Source organism: Taeniopygia guttata, chromosome 1A (genome assembly GCF_048771995.1).
Source record: "Taeniopygia guttata chromosome 1A, bTaeGut7.mat, whole genome shotgun sequence".
NCBI classification, from domain to species: Eukaryota; Metazoa; Chordata; class Aves; order Passeriformes; family Estrildidae; genus Taeniopygia; species Taeniopygia guttata.
The window spans coordinates 12,375,649-12,402,810 of NC_133025.1; the positions used below are offsets into that span (position 1 = coordinate 12,375,649).

Below are 27,162 nucleotides of genomic sequence, written 5' to 3' on the forward strand. Positions count from 1 at the left end.
ACCTGGAGTTGTGCTAGTTGGATGAAAGTAATATGTAGCCAATACAGAAAAGCAAAGACAAAACTATCTAGGGTGAATTCAAAAAAATACCTACAAGAAAGCAATTTATGAGAAGGAGTCTCCCTGGACTAAAGTTTCTTTAGTGTTTAGTAGAGCATTATGTTTATTGCATGTTTTCTAGAGTACAATTTGAACTACAAGGCTGCAGTTTAAAGTTTATGAAAATGGAACAAAGCCAAACTGAGTGAAAAATATGCAGTACATAACCCCAGTAAATACTAATGTCATTTGTTATTTGTGTGTTTTTAATTGATGGGGCACAAAACAGGAACAAAATAGAAACAAAAATATTTGAATAACAAAATTAAACATGAAAAAAGCCTTAGAACACAGCAAAGGTATGTCGTTCAAGACTAGGTTTGGAGTACTTTTTGATGCTAAACTACAAATGCTTTGTTAGGCAGGTACTGTAATGGAAAAAGTCATGTGGTCTGACTGAGGGCTCGTATCAATGGCAAATATTCTTTGGCTTTGGTGGAGTCAACACTTGAAGCCAGAGCTCAGCCACTGTACTGGTTAGTGGTATCCATTAACTGCAGCGGCACAAAGCAGCTGGGTTACATGAAATGAAAGCACTGCCTGGGGACACTGGTTCTGTGTCCAAGGGGCAGGTGTGGCCACAGCACTGTGCAGATTGACAGACATACACTGCCTGACTGCATCTCTGTGGCCATTCATTACAGAAAAAAGTGGGAATTGCCCCTTGGCTGCCCATACAATGCTCTGGGGGCCCTCCATTGGCAGGGCTCACTGTACCCTATCTGAAGCAGAAGTCCCATTGCAGCCTTGGTCAAATTCCCACTGCACATCATTCCCACTGGCACAATCTACTGAACAATTTCTGCTAAGTTTAACTTCCCCCAGTGCTCACTGAGGATGTGCTGCAGGATCAGGGCCCTCAAGAGCTATGTGGCACATCTCAGAGTATAAATGATTTTCCACCAACCCATCAGTGACAAAACTTTGTGAAAGAGCTGTAGCTGTAACAGAAACATACATTTAATACTGATTAAGGGAAAGTACTTACCTTATTCTAGTGTAAAACCAATGACAGCAAACAATGAAATACAACACAAGTTAGAAAATGCCTTTCAATGCATGCAGCACTGTGATTAGTCATAAAACCCTGATGAGGTTTAGAGGCAATATAGGACTTTTCGTCTCTTTTGAAAATAAAAATTGAACAAATTATTTCTTCAGCTTTCAAATAAATTTTTAGATTTTTATTTTCTATAAAATTCAGCATGCACTTTTAAAAAACATAATAGAAATGCAATAGAAGCACAAACCGCATTATATTAAATTTGGCATAAATGTTGTAAATATTCAGAGTCACCTAATGTTTGAACTACTTATGTTCTTTATCATAAATATGTTGATACTTAATTAAAATGCATTTTTTCAAATCTTTGCTTTTTACTAAAACAAAGGAAGCCGATAAAAATGCTTTTCCACATGAGCACTTCTTATTAAATCTAGAATATACAATTTGTGTTTAATTATTCCAAAACAAGGATAAACATTTCTTGCACCAAATGCAACATAACTTCTCATTAAATCATTTGTGCCAAAAATGTGAGAATATCTCAACAATGAAGAGCATGGAGTGATGGCTATGGAGGGATTCATTCCTTTATCTATCAGTTAACTATAAAATAGTAGGTGGGGATAACATTTCTTGCATTCCTTGCACAATGTATACTCCTTTGGATCATATTACAAGTTTTGGGTAAAGAACACACTATCAGACCCTTAGTATTCATCTTATAACTATCCTTTATTCTCCGTACCTTTGGCTTTTAATTAAGTTAATGAGATGTCTCTAAGGGCCTGCCCTATACACAAAGAAATGGTAGTTGTGTAATGCACATGCAAAGAAGTGTGAGGTGTGTGTGCAGTGGGCAGGCTGAGAGCTGTGCTTCCAGAGAAAAACAGTGTGCAAATGAAATGCAGAATTGGACATGGGCTCTTCTTAGGGCAGAAGTACAGGGGCACAGGAAAACACTCTTTCTTAAACCTGGGATAAAATACTTTTTTATCCTAAGAAGAGCCACATGGAACACATGAGAGTTGGGCCCAAAGCTTTCTTTACAAATGGCGAGAAAAAATGCTGCACTAATGAGGAATAATCAGCGCTGGATTATAAAAGGTACTGGACAACTTAACAATGTGCATCCTCTCCCCACCACAGGACAAACATCAACTGTTGTTAAGTTGGCAAGATCAATTTAATGTACAACATTTTCATCACAGGTATTTGGTTTCACCTGTTTAAGAGGTACTCAATTTAAGCACCATTTTCAGCTACATCACAATCTTAAAAATACTGTTTTTTATCGAGTGATTCAAATAGTTCATTCAAAAGTAGAATGATTTTAAGAAAGCTACAAAACCATCCATCTTTGGCCTTTTTTATTTCTGCCAGGCATTTTGCATGCATGTATAATCTGCAGGTTGATTTTTTTTCCCCACAGCAATTTTCTTGGGGGCAAAAAGGAATCAAAGAAATGGCATCCTGAAGGCATGTTTGCTGGTGAGAGGATGGTGGCCCTTGACTCAGAAATTGGTTGAACTGAACAGTGTCATGACCCTGGCTGTGCTTCAGCTGTAGCAGTATCTGCACTACGACTTGGCAACTGATTTCAAGTCTTTGGATTGCTGAGAGGAGTTGGGCCATGAAAATAGATATTCACAGATATGCCCCTGAGGTGAGCACTCTAGGGAGGAGCAGGGATATCCCGTTTTGGAAGCGGGATATAAAATAAAGAAAAACCTTGTTTTCTTTACCTCCCTACAGATCAGCTCTCCCTGCTGGAGGAGCTTTCCCTGCTTGCCCTCTTACTGCAGCCCTTAGCCTGCTCGAGGAGAGCATGGCTCACTTGCCCGTGGGCTGAGGAAAAGCTGGCACAGCACCTAGGTGTGCACCTGGGGGTGCAGGCAGCCAGGCCAGCACACAGCCTGGGAAAATCAGACCTCTATCACCCCACAGGGTAGTGAAGAAAACACAAGTAGAGATGTGTGGAAAGCCAGGAATTTATCCATGTCCCAAACCACACCTCTAAGTGTAGGTTGGCTCCTTGCTCTAGCACCTCACAGGCTGAGGCTTGCCTGCTGCATCAGCGTGGGTACACAGGTCACAAAGATGAAAATCTAGGACTGAAACCAGAGCCATCATAATTTCCACAATTTTGATGGTTCTGGAGGGGTGTATGGGGTCTCACTCAGGTGGGTGGTGGAATGCAGGGTTGTAAGAAGACTGAATATAGACTGTGTTGGATATGAACCATTAATGGGTTCTTATCTAGAGATGTTAATGGCCTTCTGAGTCCAGGCCAGATATTTCCTAAAGTATCCCAGTTTGGGGATGAATAAGCCAAACAGAAGCCTACCAACTCTCCAATGACTCCCTACAGAATTAATGGGAAGAGGTAAACCCTGGTGAATGGTTCAAGCTCAGGCTGTGCCTCTCTGCAGCCCTGGGATGGTTATTGTGCACAGAGATCTCCCCTGGCAATCTTGGTGAGAAGGGAGAGCATGCAGAGGACTCTGCCTCCTCCCCTCTTGCTGGAGAGCTCCTGGGAAAGGAGAGCTGCTTGTGCTTCCCAGGAGCAGGCAGTGCTTCTGTAACCTTCATTGGACAGTGAAGGAATATTAAGAATGAAAGGCAAGTCCTATCCCTAGTACTCACAGTGTGATTCCTTACGGTAGCCCTGGTGTGTGCAGGATCATCTAGGGTAAATACTAACAGATACTGACTCCCTTCTGATACCCTGAAGCACTTCATGGAGGTGTCTGAGTGTCTTCATTATTTAACAGGTGAAGAAACTGAAGTGCTGGGGGTAAAGTGATCAGTGTGAAGTGACCAAGTGAAATAGCAGAGCTACAGAAGAACCCAAGGGAGAGTATTTATTGATAACGAAGTTGAAGGTTACTTGCAAATAAATTTGAGGAGGCCTAAAGAATATTTTCATGAATTAGAATGTGCAGATAGAACTTAAGCAAAACAGAGGAGTTAAAGGCACCTGTCAGGTTTGAGCACATGCCAGCATAGGAACCAGATGCACCATGGCATATAATTCTACCCTTCCTGAGGGCAGCATGTCTCATGTGTTGTAGTTAGCGGGAACTGGAACTCTACATCTGGTCTTTGGGAAATAAGATGTAATGGCACTGTGTTTCACAGACTTGGTAAGGGAGAAATCAGACCAGTTTGGTCTGTCTTTCTCTGTGAATTGTACCAGATGTCACTTGAACAGGGTGTAAGTCCTCTGTCTCTAGCCTGATATTTAGGGCAATTTTCAGAAGAGCCTTAAAGCTCTTTAACAGGACTAAAATAATAAAAGGGAGGGCACTGTCTGCCCACCTGGTTCCTTCTCTTGGTCAGGTGTGATTATTTGCTATGGCCATTCTAATATAATATATCTCACATGATTTGTATATTTCACTCAACTTGTGTGTCTAGTCTACAGCCTGGCAGATCTCATTGTCAGAGAAGTTCCTCACATTCCAGCCTCAGAGTAACTTTTTAAAGATCTGATTTATTCCTACTTATGGCCCCTAATTCAGTGCTTGGATTGATGGGTAACATTAGACTTTATTTTTTTTTTCTCTTACATGGTTTGTTCTGTTAATTTTCTGTTTAATTGCAAGGTAGAAAGACTTGTGAATATTTTAGAATGACCAGTTCCCTTTTCCATGGTTTCCTAAACATGATGAACTTCCTGCAGGTTCAGACTCTTCCATATCTTTCCTGATGCAGCATAATACAGCCATTGATTGACTAAAACAGGAATCATATCCATCTCTCTCCTCTGTTCCTTCCAGTTTTAAGCTTAATGTTATGGAAGCAGAGCCCAGCAAGGTGTGTAAAAGCAGCGGAGGGTGTACAGTTACTCAGTGTTGGGACCAGTTTGGTTTGAGGTTGATATGAGTGCCATGCAAGCTGGTGCTTCTTGGTGGAAAGGAGAACAGGACTAACTAGCAATCAGACAATTCAGTTTTCTACTGTTAAAAAACATTACTTGCAGTGCCTCTGCTAATTCAGAAGCCTCATAGCTATAATTACACAATCTGAAGGTTATCTAAGCCTAATTTCTTCATTGCTTGCTTTTAAATTGTTCAATAAAAAGAATGTTTGAACCTATCTATGGAGCAGGCTCGCCTCTCTTTGCCAACCACTGCCAGCGATGAGTTCCTGCCCGGAAAGCCACTAGCACTTCACTTCTACTGGAACTACATTGTTAGAGAAAAAGCAGGTCATCTCTTCATGATGCAACACAGGAAAAACGGGTTGGCTGCCAGCGAAACCCATCTCAAGAATGGGAGAATCAGGAGGGTGCAGACTTGATAAAATCTTGACAAGGGGATGAATATAGAGCTCGGACCATAGGAACCTGATATAGTGAACCCTGTTTCTGAACAGTATCCTTCTTACTAAAAAAAGGAAATGAATAAGGCATTAGTTGCTAACACAAATTTTTAAGAGGCACAACAACATTACTTTGTGCAATGAACAATACAGAAGAATCTTTTTTATCTTTGAAAGGATATAGATCAGCCTTAAATGGCAGCACAGTGTTGAACAGGATATCCTTTCTTATGTCCCAGCACAATAATTTTTTGATAGTAATTGCTGCATTACAGGACCACAGCCATACTTGGAGATGATAACGCCCCACCTTCCCTCCTGCATTTTTCCATGATTTTTTCCACACACCCCCCTGCTGTGACACTTACTTTGTGTCCATCTTAACTACTGACTGTTGCAGTCAGGGCAGAGCATCAGGAAAGATAGGATTTTAAAGGTTTCCTTTTGAGAAAGGATTGCCTGGGCCACAATGGTTCTTAATGAGCTTAATAGTCATGTCATGCTGGAGAAAGTTCAGTGCTTTCTGAGGTTGGGGTGGGGTGGGGTGGGATGAGGTGAAGCTGATACTCACAGGACGACTTCTACGTGGTCCAAAGCCCACTGATCATGACCTGTTCCGCTGTGACGGGGCTGCCACCAGCGCAGCAAGACTCCTTTCATTCGTGCCTCCCTGTCACACAAACACAAGAGCCTGTGAGAGCTCCAGACTGCTGGTGTTTTGCATATCCCTGTCTATCCCCCAACAGGAAAAAAGTTGAATTGTTTCTACGTCCCTGAACATCAACACATTATATGTGTAAAACACTTAATAGCTAAAAATGCACATAGGTAGAGAGGATTTTCCCCCCTTATCTTCAAAACAAGTATTCTTTCTGTTTTACATGAGCCCGGAATTTCTTAATCAGCCTTCTTCTTAAGTCTTCTTTTTTTGCCCCCTCATCAACATTTTTTCTTCAACAGTGATGCAAAGATAGGTTATTTTTTAGCAGAAATGTAACTTGTGCACTTAGAGGTAATGAAATGTGACTGGGTACTCACAAGGGAACGTTATAAGACACTCTTTGGGCTTGTATAAAGTCCTTTGGCTGATGCTGTGCAATTACTTGCCATGTAATTCCATTATTTACACTGTATTGGAGGAGCACTGCCTTATCTACAGTGTTAGGATCACTCAGATTGGTATTACAACTGTCTGTTTGTGAAATACTTCCAATTTGCAAAACAAACATGATTTTACTGTAAAACACAGAGAGAAAAAGTATTTTCAATATGCAAAATTATTCAAACAGGAACAATAGTGTTTCTAGGTTTATTGCAGTTACCTTATCAAAACTTGTAGCATTTTCAAGAATCATTACTTTAACATGCAAAATAAACTGTTCTCACATCTTTAAAACACAGCTCCCCTTTCAAAATAATAGTTTACTATGTATAATATATTGTTGCAGGCAGGATCCAAGTTTGCAATATATTTGAACAAAACTGAGATGGATAAAAATGCAAACATGTAAATAACTGTATGAAAAGTTTAAAAAAGACAAATAAAGGTTGAATATAAGGAAGTGCCTAAAAAAATATATATATAATATTCTACCCAGGTGTTCAAGTAAGAAGAGAAGGGCCTGATTTTTTTCTGACCCATTGGCCAATTCATCCTGTTTCTAATCTTGCTTTGGACAACTCAATATAAACCAGTCCTGAAAGCTGTCACTCTGCTAAGAGCCAGCACAGGCTGTTTACGTTTGTTTTTCCATGGCCAAAGAGGCTCAATAGATGAAAAAGATATTCCTGTTCATTGCCAGGTGAATATAATTCTATTTGACAACTGAAATGAGAAAATTGCCCTGTAATTACTAAATAACATCTTTAGTCATAACCATTGCGGAGGCACATACAAACATGGGATTTGTCTTATCAGATCAGGCACTGGTCCAGGCAGTCTGGTGTCCAGTTTTTGCCAACAGCTTCATTGTCAGTGCTGGCTTAGATAGACAGTGCTCTGTTGGGCATGATGAAAACATCTGACCTTTTCATCTGACATCCTCACTCTCCATCTCCCAAATCAAAGTCACAAAGCATTTTGCCAACCCTAATGTCTTCTGCCAGTCACATCCAACTGCATGGCACAGCCAGGTCAGTCCATCCTCATTTGTACTGGCCCACATGGCTTCATGTACAAGTGAAGAGTTTCCTTTCTCATGAATTGTTAAAGGAGGTGTTTAGGCTCAAACTATTACCTTGCTCGGGTAAGATCCAGAGGCTTGGTCACAGCTTGTCTTACTTGACATCCATTAAAATAGAGTGAATCTCCATGGGCGTAGGGTGCCAGCTGTCCACATCCATTCCCTATCACTCCCCCCTGAATGGTTTCCCAGTTTATTTCAGTGACTCTTTCAGATTCAAAATTATCTTTAATATAACTTGGCAGATCATGGCTAAAAACAGAGCAGTCATCACCTAGAAATGACACAATGAAGTTGTAAAACATGCAAAAATAGAAAGAATGGAGAAAATTGAGTTACAGGTCATTGTAATTCCTTTCAAGGTTGTGGCTCAATATACAGTGTAAGGACAACCTGAATATATTTCAGCAGATTCATTAATAAGGTGCACCTTGATATACAGCAGTCATTTTTGAGGCTGTGAGTCTAATTTTTACAGCAGTATAACTTCAAGAACTGCAATACAGCTCCTCCTGTTTTGCACTGATGCCAATAGGAGAAACCTCAAATTGTGGGTTGAAGGCAAATATGTCTAAAATCTCGGAAAGGATCTAATCTTATGAAGTTATGAGGCTCTCCTGGAAAACACTGCACACTGGCTCCACTCCTACAAAGCACTTAGAGCTTACCAAGGGCACCCAGGTACCATTAGGCATGTGCTTAGCTGCACTGAGGGCTTAGAGCAGAACACTCTGTCCTGATGGGGCACGGAGTCCCTTACAGATACCAGTCACCAACATCTGGACCCCATTTGCACATCCTCTGGGATGCACCCTTGGAAGGAGCATGGGTTGGAAGCCAGTTCTGGGTAATCAAGTAGCCATGTTCTGCCTTCAGTGAAGGCTGGGTGGACTTTACATACAGTGCCAGATGGGAGAGACTGCTGACTCAATACGGAAAGTAAGGAGAGGGGAAAGCTGTTATTTTGAACCCTGACAAATTATTAATTTTGGATTTGTTACTCAGACATTCCAGTGATGAATTTGGACATGATACATCACTTTGTCGTTTTGTTTAATTTTGAGCTAGACTAGACTGTAGTAGATACAGGAGAGAAATAAAGAAATGGAACCTTGGAATCCTTCATCACAGATGCAAATGGCTCCAGTTGTGCAATACCCGTGGCCACTGCAGAGCTTTGGGCATGCTTCCCCAATGTACACGTGATCTATTGCCCAGCTCTGCTTCTCTAGTTCTTCTCCCTTCTGAATCCACCTGAACTGGGTTGCACTGCAAATATCAAACATCCAAACAGTGTATTAGGATACATAGCAATTAAACACATCTGTACAGTGATGTTCTAATACACCAGCAGCAAATGTAACCAAAAATGTCATATGAGGGGGCTGTGACTTCAATAACTGGAAAGACCCACCCTGCTACATCATTGGCAGTAGTGACTTCTATTAACAAAAAGCTTCCTAAAGAACATTAGTAATGTATCAAATCTAAATCTGCAATAGAAATAATTTTGAATTCACCAATTGTTCCTAGCAAACTGTGCCAGCAAGACGGCTGTCGTTTTATAGGTCCACAGTGAGCTGACCTTTCAGTAACCTACCTGGATGAGACATGGTCAGGCAGCTGGATAGTTATTCTTCTCCACATGGAGCTGTTGACAGAGTTATAGATGGTCGCTTCATGGAATTGAAACGGGGAGCAGCCAATGCTATTAGATGAGGAAGGAAGGCAGTGTGTCTGGACAAGTTGCCATGAGTCTGTCCTGTAGGAAGCAAAAAGAAAAAAAAAAAAAAAAAGTTTTAGAACAACTGAAAAAATAATGTAAGGAAACCAGATTATTTCCAAGGGTCATAACATTGCCTGTCCTACTAAACAAACACAAGAGATTTTCAGCAATAGTTTCTATGCTCTGGAGCCACAAATAAACAAGAGGTGAGGGGTCAAAGCACAGGTGCAGCCAGGGGGGATGTTTGAGTGTTGTGGAGCCCTTGGTGGTGGCACTCCCAGGAGTGTGGTACATACTACATACAGCTGCTCTGGGCTGCATGACAGAAGGATTTATTTGGGAGGCAGCTCCTTAGCCTCTTTCTTGCAGTGTTCATAAGAGTCCCAACAGAATTTGCTACCTTTTCACCCACATTTATTCGAGCACAGAATATACCTTAATTTTTACAAATTATACCATGCTGCTATTCTATAGCACATGAGGCAGTGTAATTTTTAGCTAGTTAAAGCCCAATTTGAAGTTAAGTAACTCCCATTTCATGACAGCTTGGTTCTGTATCCTATTAAATAGGTTCTTGCAAATATGTTTTCCTGTGAATATACTTTTAACAGGAACATGCTCATGACTGTAACTACAAGCTCAATGCCATGAATCTGTCAACATCTGGGATAAATGATAAAGAGAATTTATGGGAGTTACATAGACAAATCCCAGTGCTTGCACACAGGCCTTGTTCAGATTCTGTTACAACATGAATAGCAAAGCATGTTACAATAATTCATGTTACAACGTGAATAGCAAAGCAAAACTTTAATAAGTAGAAGCTCTCTACATTTTTAATGTCATACTATTTTTTTCAGGTCTGTGTATTCTGCTGTCATTTACCTGGCATCCTTTGTATACTCCAGCATCACTGAATGGAGGTCCCCACAAGAATTTGCCTCACAGCCAACCACGATCTATAGCACAAATAAAATAAACTGCTACAACAAGTCAGGTAGACATTTCAAGTAATATATAACCAAGTTATGTTCTCCTTTTTTTTGTTTCTTTATTAGGTGCATGAGGGATTGTCAACTTAGAACTTGGGCAAAATCCATCAAAAGTGGATGGAAAACAAAAGACACAGTACTTCAGATACTGTTTTTACTTAAAGAATTTTACTTCCTTGCTACTGTTATTTTCTAACAGAATCCTAACACTTCATTTCTAAAGTCCAAATTAGATATCTAAACAAACATTTTTTCTGAAACAAAATATATGGTAGTTCCTTGGCATTTCCAAAGGTGAAGCACCTTTGAAATTTAAAATTCATCATGATAAGCATATGGACATAAACTTTAAATCAGTCCAATTTAGAAACAGAATTATTCTGAATATTTAAAAAATAGACATATTTGTTCCATATTACAGTTGAAAGATTACAGTACCCAGTGTACATTACTGATTAGATAATACAATGCTAAATTTCAAAACTAAATCGAAGCTGTGTTAGAGCTGAGTTCTTAGTTTAGAAATAAAATCTTTGCTGTGAGGGGTGAAGAAAACTGGGGAGAAGATCAGGAAAGAAAAATTCTTCAGTAAGAGCTTAGTAATATGAACTATTAAATGCTGATGGGTTATCCTAATTTTGGTCTTAAAATAGAGGAAAAAGATGATAGGCTGGGTAAAATAAGCATCTTGGAGGCAGTCTTGACATTTAGTAGTAAAAAACTTCAGAGACTCCTCTTGTATATAATTTTTTTGGCATGCTGAGTGGGGAAACAGTGCTTTAGGGATTATATTAGACAGTCAATATAAAATAGGCAGTGACGTTGAGAGAAGGTAAAAATATTGATCAGTGGAAGATGGTAAATTCTGGAACTATCTTGTTAAACAGAAGAGCAAGAAAAAATCATAATAAGAAAATGGATTAGTATTTTGATAACCCTACTTTCATGTTAGTTCCTAGTTTAAGACAGGGTACTTGGGGAACAGCCAAGAACATTTTTGGAAAACAACTACTTGTTGCCTTTGGCCCTGTGTAGAATTCTACCTTCAATCAAATTAAAATACTCAGAAATGTTTTTCTGATGGTTTAGGTCATTTGCCATGACACAAGGAAGTAGAAGGGGCACTTCTATTTGAGCACAATTGCATTTTCCATATGATGCTCTTCTCCAGCCTTCTCCCTTACTTTTTCTGTTCCTTCACAAATTAGGGGAAAATAACTTGCTCTGCATGGCATCTATTCTCACCTTAGAAAATAATTCCTACTGTATCTGATGATCAAGTAATTTCAGGAAAAAGGTATTAGACTTCCAATTCCTCTGACTAACCCCAATAGCATACAGGCAGTCAGAATATTTTGACATTTTACATTCATGCAGCCTTTTTGGTTCTCATTACCTACACTTCATATTTTCTGTTAATTTCTAGTAAAACGACACTATTAATTATTTATCCAATTGAGCATCCTAGTTGGAAGAACAATAATTTCTGGAGACACATTAGATGAATTTTCATTGTGTTCTTTACTTTGGAGAGAGAGAACATTTCTTACTTTAAACTGCATCATGTATCCTGGCTGTATAATGAGCTCCCTGGAGGACAGGATGTTGTGTGTTTTATCCTTTTTCTTATTTGGCCAGTAGAGATGGAATGATGGATTTCCACAGAACCCTGCAGTTCTGACTGCATTAGGGTAAAAGCTCCAATTTTCTTCATGAGAGGTGCCTTCTATTAAGATGAGTTAAATAAAATTACTGCATTGTCTTGGTAAACATCAAGGCTTAGAAATTAATCCACAGAATCACTTGACAAAGTACTTTAGTGATACGGACACTACATTTATGCTATCTGTAATGACACCCAGTAAGCTACAAAGAGAGAGACATAATAAAGATATTCATTGCCAGAGAGTTAATTAAAATGTTTAAATAACAGTATTTTTTAAAAATATGATGAGCATAATACCAGAAATGTAAATGAAATGAGTTAGACCGAAATAAAAATTTTTATGTGTACATACATGTGGACATACATCTGAAGATACATGTGTGTATATATATATATATATATATATATATATATATATATATACATACATATATATATATTTACACACTTATATTAATAACATATAAACAGCATTAGTCTACAAAATGAAAAATTTGCAGGGTTAAAATAGAAGAAAGTCTGCTTGCAAGCTCACAGGTCTCAGGTAACATAAGAACAGATAACGCCAGACAACAGGTGAGCTGTGGCAGCCTGTTTTACCATCATCAAAGGTATCCACCAGCTGGCTGGGGTTGATCTCTGCTCCCCCGATCAGGATGTTATCCAGAGCCCACTGTGCCCGCTCGGGGCCGGGCACCACGATGCCGCTGCTGAGCGTGAAAGGCTGCCACCAGCGCAGGCGCGTGGTGTTGGTCAGGGCGTGCTCGGGGAGGAGGATGTAGTCGTGCCTCACTGAGATGTACTTCTGGTAATCCATCTCGTGGAGCAAAGTCCAGGATATCCCTAGAATGAAAAGATGCAGGTTTAGTGATAAAACCAAGCATATGGTAGAATCTGCTGAAGGATTAAAGTAAGATAATCGAAATTAAAAAGTAATAGATATGGTCTTCTGATAGAGCTTAACTTCTAAGGTTAGTTGGCAATTGTTTCTCACTGCAAGAGTAATCTTGTAATTGTAAAAAGGAATAATCAACTTGGGTGGAAGCCACTGATTACTGAAATAAGGCAGTAAGATTATGGAAAACTTCAGAGCAATAGATGGGACTTTTAGATGGGGAAAAATCTTCACACAGACATAAATAGCTTTACAATTAAGAATTACCTTTTTATTTTGGATCTCTGACAACTTGTCAGGTATTCATGGTGGATGGATACAGAACCAGACTGTAGCTCAGCTATAAATACAGTATGTACTTGCCTCCATCAATGGAATAGTCTAGCAGCACTCCTTCCTTTCTGCAAGTTGGTCTGTGGCATGTTGTCATGTTGTTTTCACTCCCAATTCTTCCCCAGTACTGTAGAAACCTAAGAGTAAATGTATATGATCACATCTGTTAGACTTGCACAAATAGAGGTTGATTTCTGTTAACACACATGCTGAAATTGTTCCAAATGCCAGCATTTTAAAGCAAGGTACATTGATGCACAAGTACTACAAAGGTTTCCAAAAACATTGTCTAGTAATTTTCATGGGAACCTCATGGAATCCAACTAAGAACTGCCCCTGTGAGGGAATAAACCATTGCAAATGTACCAGACAGGGACAGACTGGATGGGAGCTACTTTGCTTAGAGTTCCCTGGGAATCCTGGTGGAATGGGAGATCACCATGTGTTAAGGTGCCCTTGAATCAATGAAGGAACAAAAAAGTTGATAAACTGAGGCAAGTTGGTGGAGGACACTTGTGTGGTAGGAACCAGAGCTCAGAGCCAGAGATCATACACTGAAGAAATAGGAAGTTCCAAATGGATTTCACAGGGAAAAAAAAAAAAAAAGAAAGAAAAAAAGAAAAATAATCACTCTGAGAGTAACTGAACACTAGTACAAGTGTTCCAGTACAGACAGACAGTAGGATCTCTGTTCTTGGAGGTTTTTAGAGATCCAATGGGACAAAGTCCTAGGCAAACTGCCCTGAATTCCATGTTTCCTGGCTTTGAGCATGAGGTGGGACTAGAGTCTCCCTGAGGCCCCTTCCTTCCTGTAATTAAGCAAAATTGCAAAATTTAAGAAGTCAGAGTGTGTGGCTTCATTAAAGCCATATGGTCAAGAGAAATGATGCTGAAGTTGTTGTCTGTCTCATGTCCTTAGCTTGTCTAAACTGACAGAGATCCATTGCACCCCTGATAAGTCATCCTTTCCAACATCATAGAAGTGGAATGGATCTTGTATGGGAACCCAAGAGAGAACAACCAGCAGAGGCTCTGCTCTGAACTCAGTGAGAGACACAGCTGGTGCCCCCAGCAGTGATGCCCTGCTGACTGGTGTCCTGCCTCTTTGCAGGCCAGAAGTTGCTGATTCCAGGACATTTCTGGACAAAGGACATGTCAGACCCTTTCCAGTGTGCTGGGCTGAGCCTTGCTCTCTGTGACTCCTCTGAAAGCATCAGTGCCTTGAGAATCACAATCCCAGCACCCTGGGAATCATCGTCTCCTCGGTGTCTGCCTCAGGTAGTGCTGTTCCTGTGGTGGCTTAGGAATTCCCTGAGCTACCAGCTATGCTCCCTGCTGCTCTGCCAGTGCATGACAGAGCTCCCCGTGACAATGACATGGAGCCATGACCTACTTTGCCCCCCGCAGGTCCAGATCTTGAGTGACAGCCTGCCTCACAGTTGCACCTCCAAAATACAGAGTCGTGTCTTCTGCGAGAATTCCACACTCGGTACAGGTATTTCCACCTTCTAAGGACATCCATAAATCTGGTTTAATTTCCTCATTGTCGAAGCGCTCTTTCAGGAAGGTCTGTAAATAAGGTATTTAAATGAAGGTAAGTAAGATTTTAAGTCTTTTTGACAACCACAGCTAGAACTGATCTAAACATGTTTGAAGGCTCAAGAACACTAAATTTTTCTCAGGGCAACAGAACATAATCACTTCTGGCTGAATAGTTAGCCACTTAAACTGAATTGGCTAAATTTGAAAATATATTAGGGCTTGATTTTAACATACTTGGGAGGTAATGCAGCAAATAAAAATTGGCATGTGCAAATGAGTGAGCATATTGGGTTTGTGTGGCAAGGTTTTGATGGTAGAGGGCAACAGTAGAGGACTTCTGTATGCATGGGAGAAAAAATATTCTATATCTTTCCTCAGCAAAACTAGGGATCCTGGCATTGAGTTAAACTCCCCTAAAATTGCTACCATTTTATCTTAAGTGTTCTTAAAGTGATGGATACCTTACTAATTAAAAATTGCAAACAGACAATGATATTTGTTCATATAATTAGTATTTCAGATGAAAACCAAAAGGTTATAATAATTCAAATTACATGACAACTGACAAGTTAGTTAGTTATTTTTAACTTTATATTAGCAATATCTAACTAGAGTCTACTTCATTGTTTCTGGATAAAATGAGTAACAGCCAAACAGCCACGTGAATTAATTTTCTAATTTTATGCCATTTTCCTTTACTCCCTACTTCAGTAAGCTCTTTCACACTAAAGACAACCTTTCCATTTTGTTCAAATACAACCGGGTGTGCAAGGGTGATTTACATTTTATAATGATGATTAAAAGATGAACAATGAACTTCATCACAGCTTTTTCAGGCTAATCGTTATTTTCAAAGCAACAAACCCATTCTTCAATAATGCAGTAATAGTTTTGTTACAAAAACTGATGAAAGGGCTGAAAAAGGATTTGACTGTCTTCAGGCTGACAGGAATCACAGCTAAACTTCCAGTGAGATAAATGTCTCCTCTCTCTCCTTCCCAGTCAAACACATGCCAAAATTCATTCTTTAAAACACGCAATAGAATTACCTTCAGTGTCTGGGTCAGGTAGCAGTTTGGACCCGAATACCCAGGATCACAGATGCATTGCTCATTCAGGCAGTCTCCATGACCTCTACAGTTTTCCAGACAACCAGGGCCCAGATAGAAATTATCAATGGCCCACTGCATATCTGAGTATTTCTGGTAGAACCGAAACCTCACGGGACTAGATATAAAGGAGTGAAGAAAACCATACATATGTATAAAACAATTTTGCTCAATTGAAAAAAGGTGATTAAACACAATATAATCATGACTGTACTAGCTTCTGAGCTTCCACAAGTAGTGGAAGTATCTGTTGAAATTTATTTTTTTACATATCCACAATGTAATGAACATGAATGCTGCTATTCTGAAATTTCCTTGAAAGAAAATGAATAGGAAGATGTCCTGTTGTGTCTCCAGGAAGGTACTCAATCCTAGATAAAATGAGTAGCAAATTCATACTTACTTGCCCACAAGGCTTTCAGGCAGTGTGTAAGTTACTCTTTTCCATCCTTTTGTGGGAAAGAAGACAGATGGCTGTGAGACACTCCCAGAACATTTTGGGTCAGCTGGTAAGCACTGAGGCACTAAGTAACTCCAGCTAACACCAAAGTCAGTGGAATACTGCACATGGACCTGATTTTGTGCAACTTTTTCTGAGGGTTTACATCCAACAGACACCTAATAAAGAAGAGACCATCAGTAATTAGAGTTAATTGTGGTGGGGGAATTTAAAAAAGTGTTTGAACCTGAAAACGGATGGCAGAATTTTGCTTGAAATGATGGCAATAACAGTGCCTGTATGGTACCAGTCACCTGCAGGTCTCTGATATTCTCAAGACTGAGAATAGGCACCATACTGTGAATTTTTTTTCCTCTAGATAGCTCACATTTCTGGATTTCCAGGTTTTGACACTCGTGCCTTAGACCCCAGTACCACAGAACAAATAAAGTTAATATTCCATCCCACGCAACCAGAGATTTGAATATTTCAGAGAAGGCCACAGATTAGGGAGACCATATTTATGGATGGATGTGCAAAGGGTTCTTGAAATTTCCATATATTGCTGGGTTATTTTCTTAATTTAGGTAAAGGGGTGTACAAAGGCCCGTTTGGGTTTTGTTCGATGTGAATGCATGACAACACAGGAGCAGAGTGAACTACTGTGGAGCTGCTTTTCCCTCACCAGCAGTTGTAACAAAATAGGCACCTGGCAGATGTGCAATATCCTTATTACATGATGTCCATAGAACTGCAGTGCTGGAATAGAAGAATGTGTCACCTTTGAGAACAGCCTGTGATATTAAAGCTGACCGACACAATGTAAGTGAGAAAAATGAGGATGGCCTAATAACCGTATTTTTCCCAGCAGGGAATGGCTCCTGTGTATGCCTGTACATCACCCTTCCACCTGAAAGATCTACTTACACCTGGAAGAAAATGTGGTTTTGAGTAAGTTTACTGCAGACAGATTTTACCTTGAACTGCATAATCCAGCCTTCTGTAGGAGTCAGGTCGTGGGTGACTGCATAGACCTCTCTGCCATCATGGCTCCCGCAGATCATGACACCATCAGGAGAATCACAAAATCTCTCAATTGAGCAATCGTCATGGAATAACCAGTGTTCATTCACTTGAAAATAAATGGCAATGTCAGTAATATTCAGTGACAATATAAATTAAATAGGGAGTAGTGTTAACCACAAAAAGTGATTCATAGCTTTATTTTTCAGCTTACAGGAGAATTATTTAGTATTGCTCCTGAGAATGTCAGTACCCTGTTTTTCCCATGTAAATATGTGTTACATTTATCACATTTATTGCTGAAAGCACCTCTTACTGCTCACTTACACAAGCATTACAGCATTATTTTTTAATATTAAAGAAGTAAGGATCTGAGACTTAAAATATGAACATCTATTGCACTGAATGTTTTGGGCGAGCCTTTTAATCGGTTTTGCCTACATGTCTGCACAAAGTGTACCCCAGCACTGGTAGCTGTTAAGCCTAATAAACATACAAAAATGAGTCTTCTACAAAATTTAGTTGTAAAATGTAACTTAAATTCCTTAAAGAATATTTTAATATGTTAGAAAATAGGAAATAGACACTCAGGATAAGAAATTTGCTTAGAATAACCTGTCACTTTTAAATTAATTTTTTTTTCTTTTAAAATAAATTAACCTTCTAGATGCAGTAAAAAAACTGCATTACATCTTTTCATTTTCAAAAGACAAGGCCTCTATAGCAATGGGATTTTCTGTGATTGCCATCACAGTGAGACAAAGATCCAGAGGCTCAGCAAGACCTGCAAATCACTGCACTGGCTTCTTGCTCCTTAACTGAGCCGCAGTGGAAGCTTTACCCGTGGTTTTGTCCTCCACGGCCATGTCGAAGGCGATCCTGCCGGTGGGCCCCGCGTCGGCCGGGGCGCGCTCGTGCTGCGGCAGGGGAGCGCTGCTGAAGGTGTCGAGCATCACCGTCCTCTGGTCGGCCGAGCCCGAGATCAGCACGTTGTCGATGGCCCAGTCGTTCTGGTCCAGCCCGTCGTGCTTGGGCTGCCACCAGCGGAAACGTGTCCCGATGGCTTTGGCATCGTAGGGAAGGAGGATGTTCACAAAGCTGGAATAAAAGCTGGGAATTAGTTGTAGGAAAGCTGCAGGAAAAAGACACATTGCAACGCTCTGTGCTGGATGCTTTGACTAAGTCCATTCCAAATGTTTCCCAGAACACGTGGAATTTGGGAAAGAAGAAAAAGACCGGTCTAGCCTATATTCCTCTAGGAGATATTTCTGAAACAAAAATCTTTCTAATCACTCCCACTGTCATCCCTGGGACAGGGGCTTAGAGAGAGGTGGAAAGGGTCAGCACCCAGACTGTGGCATGGTTTGAACAACCTCACTTGCTCCAGGTGTCCTTATGGGACCGAATGCAATGGTCTGGACTAGCAGGGCCTTAATAACACCCTTATTAAGGGAAGTGTTAAGAAGGAGAGTGTACAAGTGAAATAAAGATTGCTTTTTTCAACCTGGAGCCATTCAGCAGATAGTAATGTTCCAGTATGATTTTATGTGTTCCATTGCAACAGTAGAAAATAGTACACTTAAATCTCATGTCCAATTAAAGTGCTAGTTATTTCTTGGTGTGCTCGAATAAAAACAAATAATGGGTCCTTCTCATCCCCATTTTCTGTGACTCTTTTAAATTGGTCAGTCAGAAAATGGTTGGCTCACGTATATGCATGATTTGAATCTCACAGACATCTGAAAGTAGGGCTTGAGTGTATCCATCCTTTTGATGGATAACTGCAGAAGCCTAGCCACACCATTTTATAACTAACTTATAAGAATCAGTGATTTTATGATCTTGCCAATAAAGAAATAGACTGCAAAGGTTAGCAGCTTTAAGAACAGGATGGACATCACTACAGTAGCTATTCAATTATCTTCCTGCAACCATTTACAAATCTACCAGACTGCTAGGCTTCTAGGTATTCTTGTATTTCTGGCCTAGCAGCTGCACAAATGTTGATGCTCTCAATACATGCCAAGGACATTAATAAACACCTGTAGGACTGTACAAGCTGAACTCATACATCCCAGCCTGACATCCAAATCACAGCACTATATATCCCACAGATTCTGGTGAAACATTCAAGAACACCTGACTTTAGCAGAGAAATTTACACAGGTAGAAAGAAGGTATCTACAAACCCAGGCTTGCTGAATTGATCATAGAAAATCTCCATTAAGAGGCTCCAGGTGATACCACCATTTACAGAATACTCCAGCAGCACTCCTTGGTTGCGGTTGTTAGGAGTTATCAGACATCCATACATGAAATAAAACTGGATGAATTCTGCACTGGTGAGGTTCAAATCCACTGTAACTAACATACGGCTGCAGCCCTTAAAAGCAATGAAAAAAGATGTTGACTGGTGTTGTCTGGCAAAAATTATGTTCATAAAAAGTGTTAGACTATGCAGTCACTATTAATGTGGATTCATATCGCAAAAATTTTAAAATTGTACAAAATTTTATGAATTATTTCAAAGGTAAAGCTACAAGTGAACAATGTATATAATTTTTTTTCCCTGAAGACATAATTTCAGTCATGTTTAATCTTAAAAATTTCTGTTGTGTATCTATATATGTTGCTACTTGTACCTTCAGTTTTACAATATTCATGTATTTGTATTCACCTTTCTTCTTAATACAAAAGTTGCAGAAATCCATGCCTCCATTGTAAATCGTGAAGTTCTCCATGCAGAATTAATGAATCACTGATTATGTGCTAATGATTCAACTTATACAAACCATCAAATGGCAAAGCAATTTTAGTATGTGTGTTTTCCACAATACCTTACATATTTCACATTGCTTAGTCTGTTAGCTGGTGTCTACTTAGTCTTACTGGAATGAAGTGGAAATGTAATGCTTCTGTTAGTTTATTTTAGAAAACTTTTGTCAGTTTGAACTTAGTTATAAATTTGACAGAAGACATCTACCAGCATAAATTTTACATGTTTCTAAACTAAAATACTATTTCATCATTTTTATAATCCTGAGGTTATCTGTTAGCAAACTATAGTTCAACAGCAGTCAGGGTTATATATCTACATATGTAGCTAACCTAGGAAATTTTACTGTGAGCTTACTCTGAAAACACCCACCTGTGAGACCTCTGAAGGATGAGGCTACACCTGGATGCAATGTGCTCTAGGGTGACCCTGCTTGAGCAGGGAGGTTGACCAGATTACCCACTGTGGCCCCTTCCAACCCAGCCCATTCTGTGTTTCTGTGGCTCTGTATTGTCAAGGACCATGTGCAAATTATACAAGTGCAAATAGCTAGTTATTAATTTACCTCTGGTCTGATTAGCAGCCACACCAAACTCCAGTCTGAAAGTTTCAAGTGCTATGAGGAGGGACTTAGGAGGAAAATTAGAAGTCTACGTTTTTATACTTGGCTTTAACCTACCAGCTCCACTTTCAAAGGGCTCTTTACAGCTCCTCTCAGGACCCACACACACTATAACTCTTTTTCCTGGCTGCAGCATATCAAGGAACACGGTATCAGCTTTCCTGGAGTGTTTCTGGCTGATCCTAGTCTGTAGGACCTATTTGACTTCAACCTTCAGCCAGGCAAAGGATCTAATTTTTAAAAATATTTTATATGTCTGATATGTTACGCTATTATTTTTTTAATGCTTTGCTATTTAACTTTTAAAATCAGTCCCACTTATAGGGTCAAATGGAGCGAGCTGGTCCCTGTGCTGGACACACACCCCGCTGAAGTGAAGAGCCATCCCAGAGGCGACAGCCCCGCAGACCGTGCTCAGCTTGCCCCCGTTCACTGTCAGCCAGTTCTGGTTCGAGGGGGAGCGGTTGAAGTTGTCCTTCAGCTGGGTGGGAAGGGGAGTCTCTGGCTCGTCGCAGTACAGCCCACCCCAGTGCTCGTCGCAGCTGCAGAGCAAAACAAATGCACAAATCAGCTGGCAAAGGCTCTGCATGCTACTAAGGTACCATCTTTTTCTGCAGAGAGGCATCATTTACTAGTGCACAACTGGCATGTGGGGGTTTTAAACATCTGGCGTTTTGGAGTTAATATGAAACAAAAATGACTTTTTTAAAGGCTTAGTACTGTGTATCATTCAAGCTTCTCATACAGGGTACACTCCCAAACACGGTAAAAGCAGTGAAACACATTGTGCTTGGATAAATAAACCAAGAGAATGTGCCAAGCCTAAAAATGTCCCACTGATGTTAAAGTTCAAGTTTCTGTAAAATTTTAGGAGATGGGTGTTTTCTTATCTTTATATAGTTCTCTTTTTTTTTTGGTTTTTTTTCCCCACTCTGAAAAACATTCTTGTAATGTGTCAAAGACTGGATAACAGCTTGGAACTGTGTTCTGCTACAAAGAGATTTCACCAGGGATATTGTGTCTTGGTACTGCAGTGTTGTCAGGATAGAGGAGAACACAATAATATGTCTATTCTATGCAGTGAAATATATTTCTAAAAAATACAGTCACAGTGTAATTATACAACCATTCTCCCATTTCTGCTGCCATTTGTGGCTGGAAAAAAAGCAATACATCCATCTGGAAGGTATTTCTCTGTTGCCAAGATAGGCAAATCTGGGGGTTGTTGTTTGCTAGCTTTGCAGGACTCTGTGTGGATTGTTATGCAAACAGTTTGAGGATCAAGCCAGTCTGCCTCTCCTGGCAAACCCTACCATGGAGCAGAGTCACCAGACCATCAAGATACCACCAGTCAAAAAACAAATTCTGGCTTTGTGAAGAACTGGCATACATCTTGCTTAGTTGGATATGTCCCACCTCCAGCCCAGGTTCTCTGCACTCAGGACCAGGTTAAGAGCACTGGGACATGGTATGAAATCCCTTGGGAATAAGGAGAACATATTCTGGGAAGCTCTAGACTGTATGTCCCAAGAGGGCTAGGCAAACTCAAGGGGTACCCTTTCCCTACCTGGTGGGAGGGGAATTGATGCAGCAGAGGCAAAAGCAGAGGTGCTGCATTGCCACTGAGGAAAAGACCGTCTGCTTTGGCCATGGAGCATGAACAGTCAGAGGTCTGGCAGGGCCAACCCCTGCAGTTCCCCTTCCACTTGTTGCTTCTATTCCAAGTGGACCCAGTGCCCTGATCAGTTTTAACAGCAAAATCCACCTTCCTTTGTAGAATTGTATCACAGTTTTCCCTGCAAATTCATCAGAATGACAGAGGGGGAGTGAAATGCTACAACCCTGGGCAGGACAGGGAACAGATGGCACTCACACACAGTTGTCTTGTGTACACTTCCCATGGCCACTGCACATGTCTATGCAGCCATCCCCGATGTAGACATTATCGATTGCCCACGTTTGCTGCTTGTCAAAAGGAGCAGGCTGGTGCCAGCGGAAACGAGTTGCTTGAGACCTTGGGAGAGAAAGAAAAACAATTCTGTATATTCTAGCTAAAGTAATCTTTATTTTGATTGAAAGGAAATGTTAGTTTTGAGGCTAGCCTGCTCTTGGAAGATTTGTTTGCTACCAGCATGACCCAGGGCTGGTTTCTGACAATGACAACATCCCTCCAAGGAAAGCGTGTCCAGATTTTGAGAACAGAAAAAAACATGGGTGCTTGGTATCAAGCTGAGAGTGTGGAAGGTAGGAAATGGATCACTGGTGAAAGCAAAGCAAGCGGGCCATGGTCGGTGCAGTGGAGAGGAGGGTAGGAAGAAGGTGATATTTCCAAGTTGGAAGCTCAGGCCAGTCATAACCATGTCCCAGCACAGATACAATCCTGAGGGACAGCTAGGAGCAGCATCAAGCCAGAATAATCCAAACCCTCCAAGTTTCATCCTGAGCCAGTCAATAAGCCCCAGCCAACCAATTTACCTGACTTTTTCCTCTATGAACTCTCCCAATCACTCTTAGGTTCAGAGCAGTTCTAGGGAGTGGGTTTGGTGAGAAGGCCCATGCAGGGCTTGTAGCATGACCCTGGCTTTGCAGTTTCTTCCTTCCCCTCCACCCAGGGCTTGGCTGGAAATGCTAAGAAATTATCTGTAGTGTGATCCTGGGTCTACTGAGTAAATTATACTAATTTGTTGATTAAATTTGGCTTAGCTACCTATATGTGAATTGTTTCAGCTCCCAAGATAGATGATGAAAATCTATCCAAAAGAGTCAGGGGACACCAAATAGTTATTCAGCTCATGCAGGTGTAGACTGTAAGTCAAGAGCTGTGAGTAGATTAATTTCTGTAATTGTGAATTCAAGCTAATCTCTTTTTTGTGATGCAGCACTAGATGGCAGCATTGAACTTTTTGTAGTCTATTTTCTTTTGAATCTCAAAGAGAAATCACAATTATTATAAAAATAAAATTAAAAAAAAAAAAAAACACCAAACTAAACTAAACTAAAAAACCAACTCAAAAAACCCCCAGCAAAACCCCCAAAAACTATTCAGCCTAAAAATGGACCTCATATGTTAAGGTCATTATTTTCCCATGAATTATTTCTTTATGAAAATGCTGTATGAGCTGAATAAATAACTTGTTTATCCAGAGAGAAATCTACTGCTCTGAGCTCATCTCAGCCGTTCACTAAGCAGCATTTTAAAAAATACACGTAAAAATTGTGAGGAAGTCCTTTCAGAATAAAGACAAGCACCTATATCTTACACTGCCTGCTTTGGCTAGGCACATCACTAACAATTCATGAAGCTGATGCTCCTGTGGGAAGCTTTGTATTTGGATTTGCCTTTTAAAATCAGCTCCAAGTTAAAAGTAAGTGTCCATTGCCCACTCGAGACCAGCGGTGAGGTAGCACTCTGGAGTGCAGAAGCCCTAAGAGGCTGCACAGACAAGGGTGGTGAGCAGCAGGCCAAGCTACTGACTACACAGCCTGCATGTGCCTAAAACATACAGGCATAAACAATTGGAGACACACACCCGCTATTACACAGCTTGAAATAATAAAGCAGCATAAAAATTATATTGCATCTAGACTAAAAGGCCCGTTAGCTGCACTGTTCTTATCCTAAAGCTCAAGGTCTCTCTTGCTTATGAAAAAAGGTTGTAATAACCTCTCTCATGGAATGCCTGTTTTAATAACTTTGGGAAATGGTATTACTTGAGCCAAAAAAAACAATTATGGGATTGGACAGAAGTGCAATTTTTGCCTCAGTAGGGCATCAGACTTCTTGTGACATACACTGTTCAAGATACTCTTCAGTCTTAAAATCACCGTTATTTATAAACCTGAATTTATCTCAGGTGGTAGCTTCCTTTCAGGTCCAAATTCAATTGGTTTGGAACATCAATCCCAGCCTTGACTCATCCCATTCAACCCCAGAAAGACTACTCTGAACACAAATTTACAGTCTTTACACAAGAACTGACAGGGTAATGGATTTTTACAGACGTATGTAGCAAAGCCACACAAAAGAGGAAGCACAGAAAATTCATGCTGGGAAGAAGTCCTAAAAAAAGTGCTATTACTTGATGTAACAGCACCAAAGAGAGAGAAGAGTCCAGATGCCCCAAATGATTAGTAACAGAACATGGACTTTTTCATTACTAATGTCAAAACGTGTAACAACTGCATAGGCCCTTCCAGTACAATTAGTAAAAAATAAAGGCCTCTGTTTCCACACTTGTATGTGCCTTTGGTGGTGTTTTCCATGACAACCATCTCAAGGCTCTGCCTGTGCTTTGATACTTCTGAGCCAGCAGTTAGCTCAGCCTATGTCTATGTGAGGACATAAGGCTCAGCAGGAGGAGCAAAGCTGTGGAGTCAAATAGTGCTGAGATCCTGATGCCCTTGCTACCTGTGTTTGCAATTTCTATAGGAGAGAGCTTCATTTACTTATACTTATTTGTTGCTATTTACATGGACAAAACAAAAAGGACAAGGTACAGTTGCTTAAACTCCATAGTGCATCATGGCATTATAAATGCCTAGTTATGCTTTTAGATTTATTCTGCAGAAAACCAGAGGGAGTTACCTAGTATAGGGAGGCAGAGGCAAAGTAACCCGGGTCCACTTGTTGAAAGTGTCTGAAATGAGAATCCTCTGGAGATGGTACTTGTTGCATTCCACATTAGTGGGAAGACAGTCTTTCAAAATTGGGTGCCAGGTCAGCCCAAGGTCCACCGAATATTCCAGTTCAATAGCTAAGGGTGAAAAAGTGGTTAGTTACTTAATTTAGAGACCTATATCCATAGGCCTATAATAAAGTGCAAGCCCCAGACAATATCACAAGTCTGACCTGACAAAATAACCACCCAGAACATTTCAAACCCTTGTGTCAGAAGCACAAAGCTACCTCCTTTGGTGGCAGTGTGGGAGGGTGTGTTACATGTTGCTGAACAGGTACAGCTCAGATGGAGTCTGTAGCACATCTCTGCATCTGCCACTTAACTCAAGGGACCACAGATGAAAAGACAGAGCCAACATTAAGCTGCCAGGATTAAGTCAAGACAATGTCTGTAGCTGAAGCATGCAAGAAAATGATGTGACAGCACCATGACCACCAAACTTTGTTTTTCAGGCTTGAAGAGTGAGATTCAGCTGGATGTGATTGCTGTGTAAAGCAGAGCAACACTCAAATTCAAACTTTTGGCTGTCACAAGATGGCTTAGTCAGCCTTCCACCCTTCCTGCAGACCAGCTCATTTAATTCAGCACAATTTTAATTTGAGTTTGTTAGTCAGTGAGCTTGTTTCCATTCAAACACAGTCTAGCCACATTAAACTAATGTATTCATTTCTCAGCGAAAATCAGCAATTTCATTGTTTTGATGTTTATGGCTTATAAGCTTTTATTACAAAAATTAAAGGTTAGTCAAGCTCACTAAATACTTCAAGTCAAACTTCCATGCAGCCATGAAAATGTAAATAATAATAGGTGCAGAACTGGTACTTGAAGTAAATGTTCCAGCTGCCAGGTATTCTGGCTGAGCTGACTGCATAAAACATGGAACGTGGTTGCAGTGATAGAGGTGATAAATGTGTGATCTTCTTTTGGTTACTAACAGACTCATTTCTTCTACCCTCATGCACAAGGAATGACCCTTAATGACTCAATCAGTCCTGCTTGATGTTTCAGCACAGAAGACAGTGCTGTAGAAAGGACAAGTAGACACAAACAAGGGTAAGTGAGTTTTTAGTGTTAAATTTCCCTCACCAAAAGAAATGCTTTCTCATCATGACTGGAAGCATGATTAGGTAGTGTCCTGCCCAATTTAATATAAAGTTAAGATAATGATAAGGGTTGTAGACAGAGAAACAAACAAATCCCCCCAACAAAATAAGGATCTATTTCTTTGCCAGTATACGGCTCAGTCACCAAAATACTTCTAAACTTAGCAGAGATGATCTCAGGATACCACAGTATTCTTAATAACAAAAGAAAGAAAAATTTTTAAGCATGTGAGTAGCTTCAGATTAGCAAAATTAGAAAAGCTAAATCTGGGACTTCATCTAAAACCTTTTTCCATTTTTATACATACCACATGATACAATGTATTGTATTCTTGTCCTCATTAAAAATATCTATACCTCAAAACCCTACTAAGAGGATGTGTAAAGCAAGCATTAAAAAGCTTGTTTTTAAGAAAAAGCTATTTATTGTGTGCTATAAAATTCACATAATGAACCAAATTTTAATTTCCATATGATGTTTATTGAGTACAGAGCATGTTTTTATTAATTTATGTATACATGTGTATATACATATGTAAAAGCTGACTCTGCACTCAATATACATCATATGAAAAAAGAAACCTAGGTAATTAAAAATTGCATCATTATGTATATGTAAATGGATATATACACATGTGCATAATAT

General features: G+C 40.1%; 1 protein-coding gene across 2 annotated transcripts in view; it reads right to left on the reverse strand.

Annotated features, from left to right (window-relative positions):
- Nucleotides 1-27,162, reverse strand: part of RELN (reelin) — a 276,674-nt gene that overhangs the window by 3,883 nt on the left and 245,629 nt on the right. The window contains exons 46-64 of one of the 2 annotated variants that reach the window (XM_072919453.1): nt 25,320-25,488; nt 22,608-22,748; nt 21,099-21,276; nt 19,526-19,719; nt 18,178-18,434; nt 17,291-17,445; nt 16,278-16,492; nt 15,815-15,992; nt 14,617-14,792; nt 13,254-13,360; nt 12,596-12,838; nt 11,880-12,055; nt 10,223-10,296; nt 9,212-9,373; nt 8,723-8,880; nt 7,666-7,885; nt 6,467-6,664; nt 6,000-6,098; nt 1,088-1,223 (exon numbers count right to left, since the gene is read on the reverse strand). In XM_072919453.1, the coding sequence (XP_072775554.1) occupies nt 1,094-1,223; nt 6,000-6,098; nt 6,467-6,664; nt 7,666-7,885; nt 8,723-8,880; nt 9,212-9,373; nt 10,223-10,296; nt 11,880-12,055; nt 12,596-12,838; nt 13,254-13,360; nt 14,617-14,792; nt 15,815-15,992; nt 16,278-16,492; nt 17,291-17,445; nt 18,178-18,434; nt 19,526-19,719; nt 21,099-21,276; nt 22,608-22,748; nt 25,320-25,488 (3,230 nt within the window). In that variant the 3' untranslated portion in view covers nt 1,088-1,093. The remainder of the gene's footprint in view (nt 1-1,087; nt 1,224-5,999; nt 6,099-6,466; nt 6,665-7,665; nt 7,886-8,722; nt 8,881-9,211; nt 9,374-10,222; nt 10,297-11,879; nt 12,056-12,595; nt 12,839-13,253; nt 13,361-14,616; nt 14,793-15,814; nt 15,993-16,277; nt 16,493-17,290; nt 17,446-18,177; nt 18,435-19,525; nt 19,720-21,098; nt 21,277-22,607; nt 22,749-25,319; nt 25,489-27,162) is intronic. The other variant, XM_030291632.4, reaches the window with a different exon arrangement.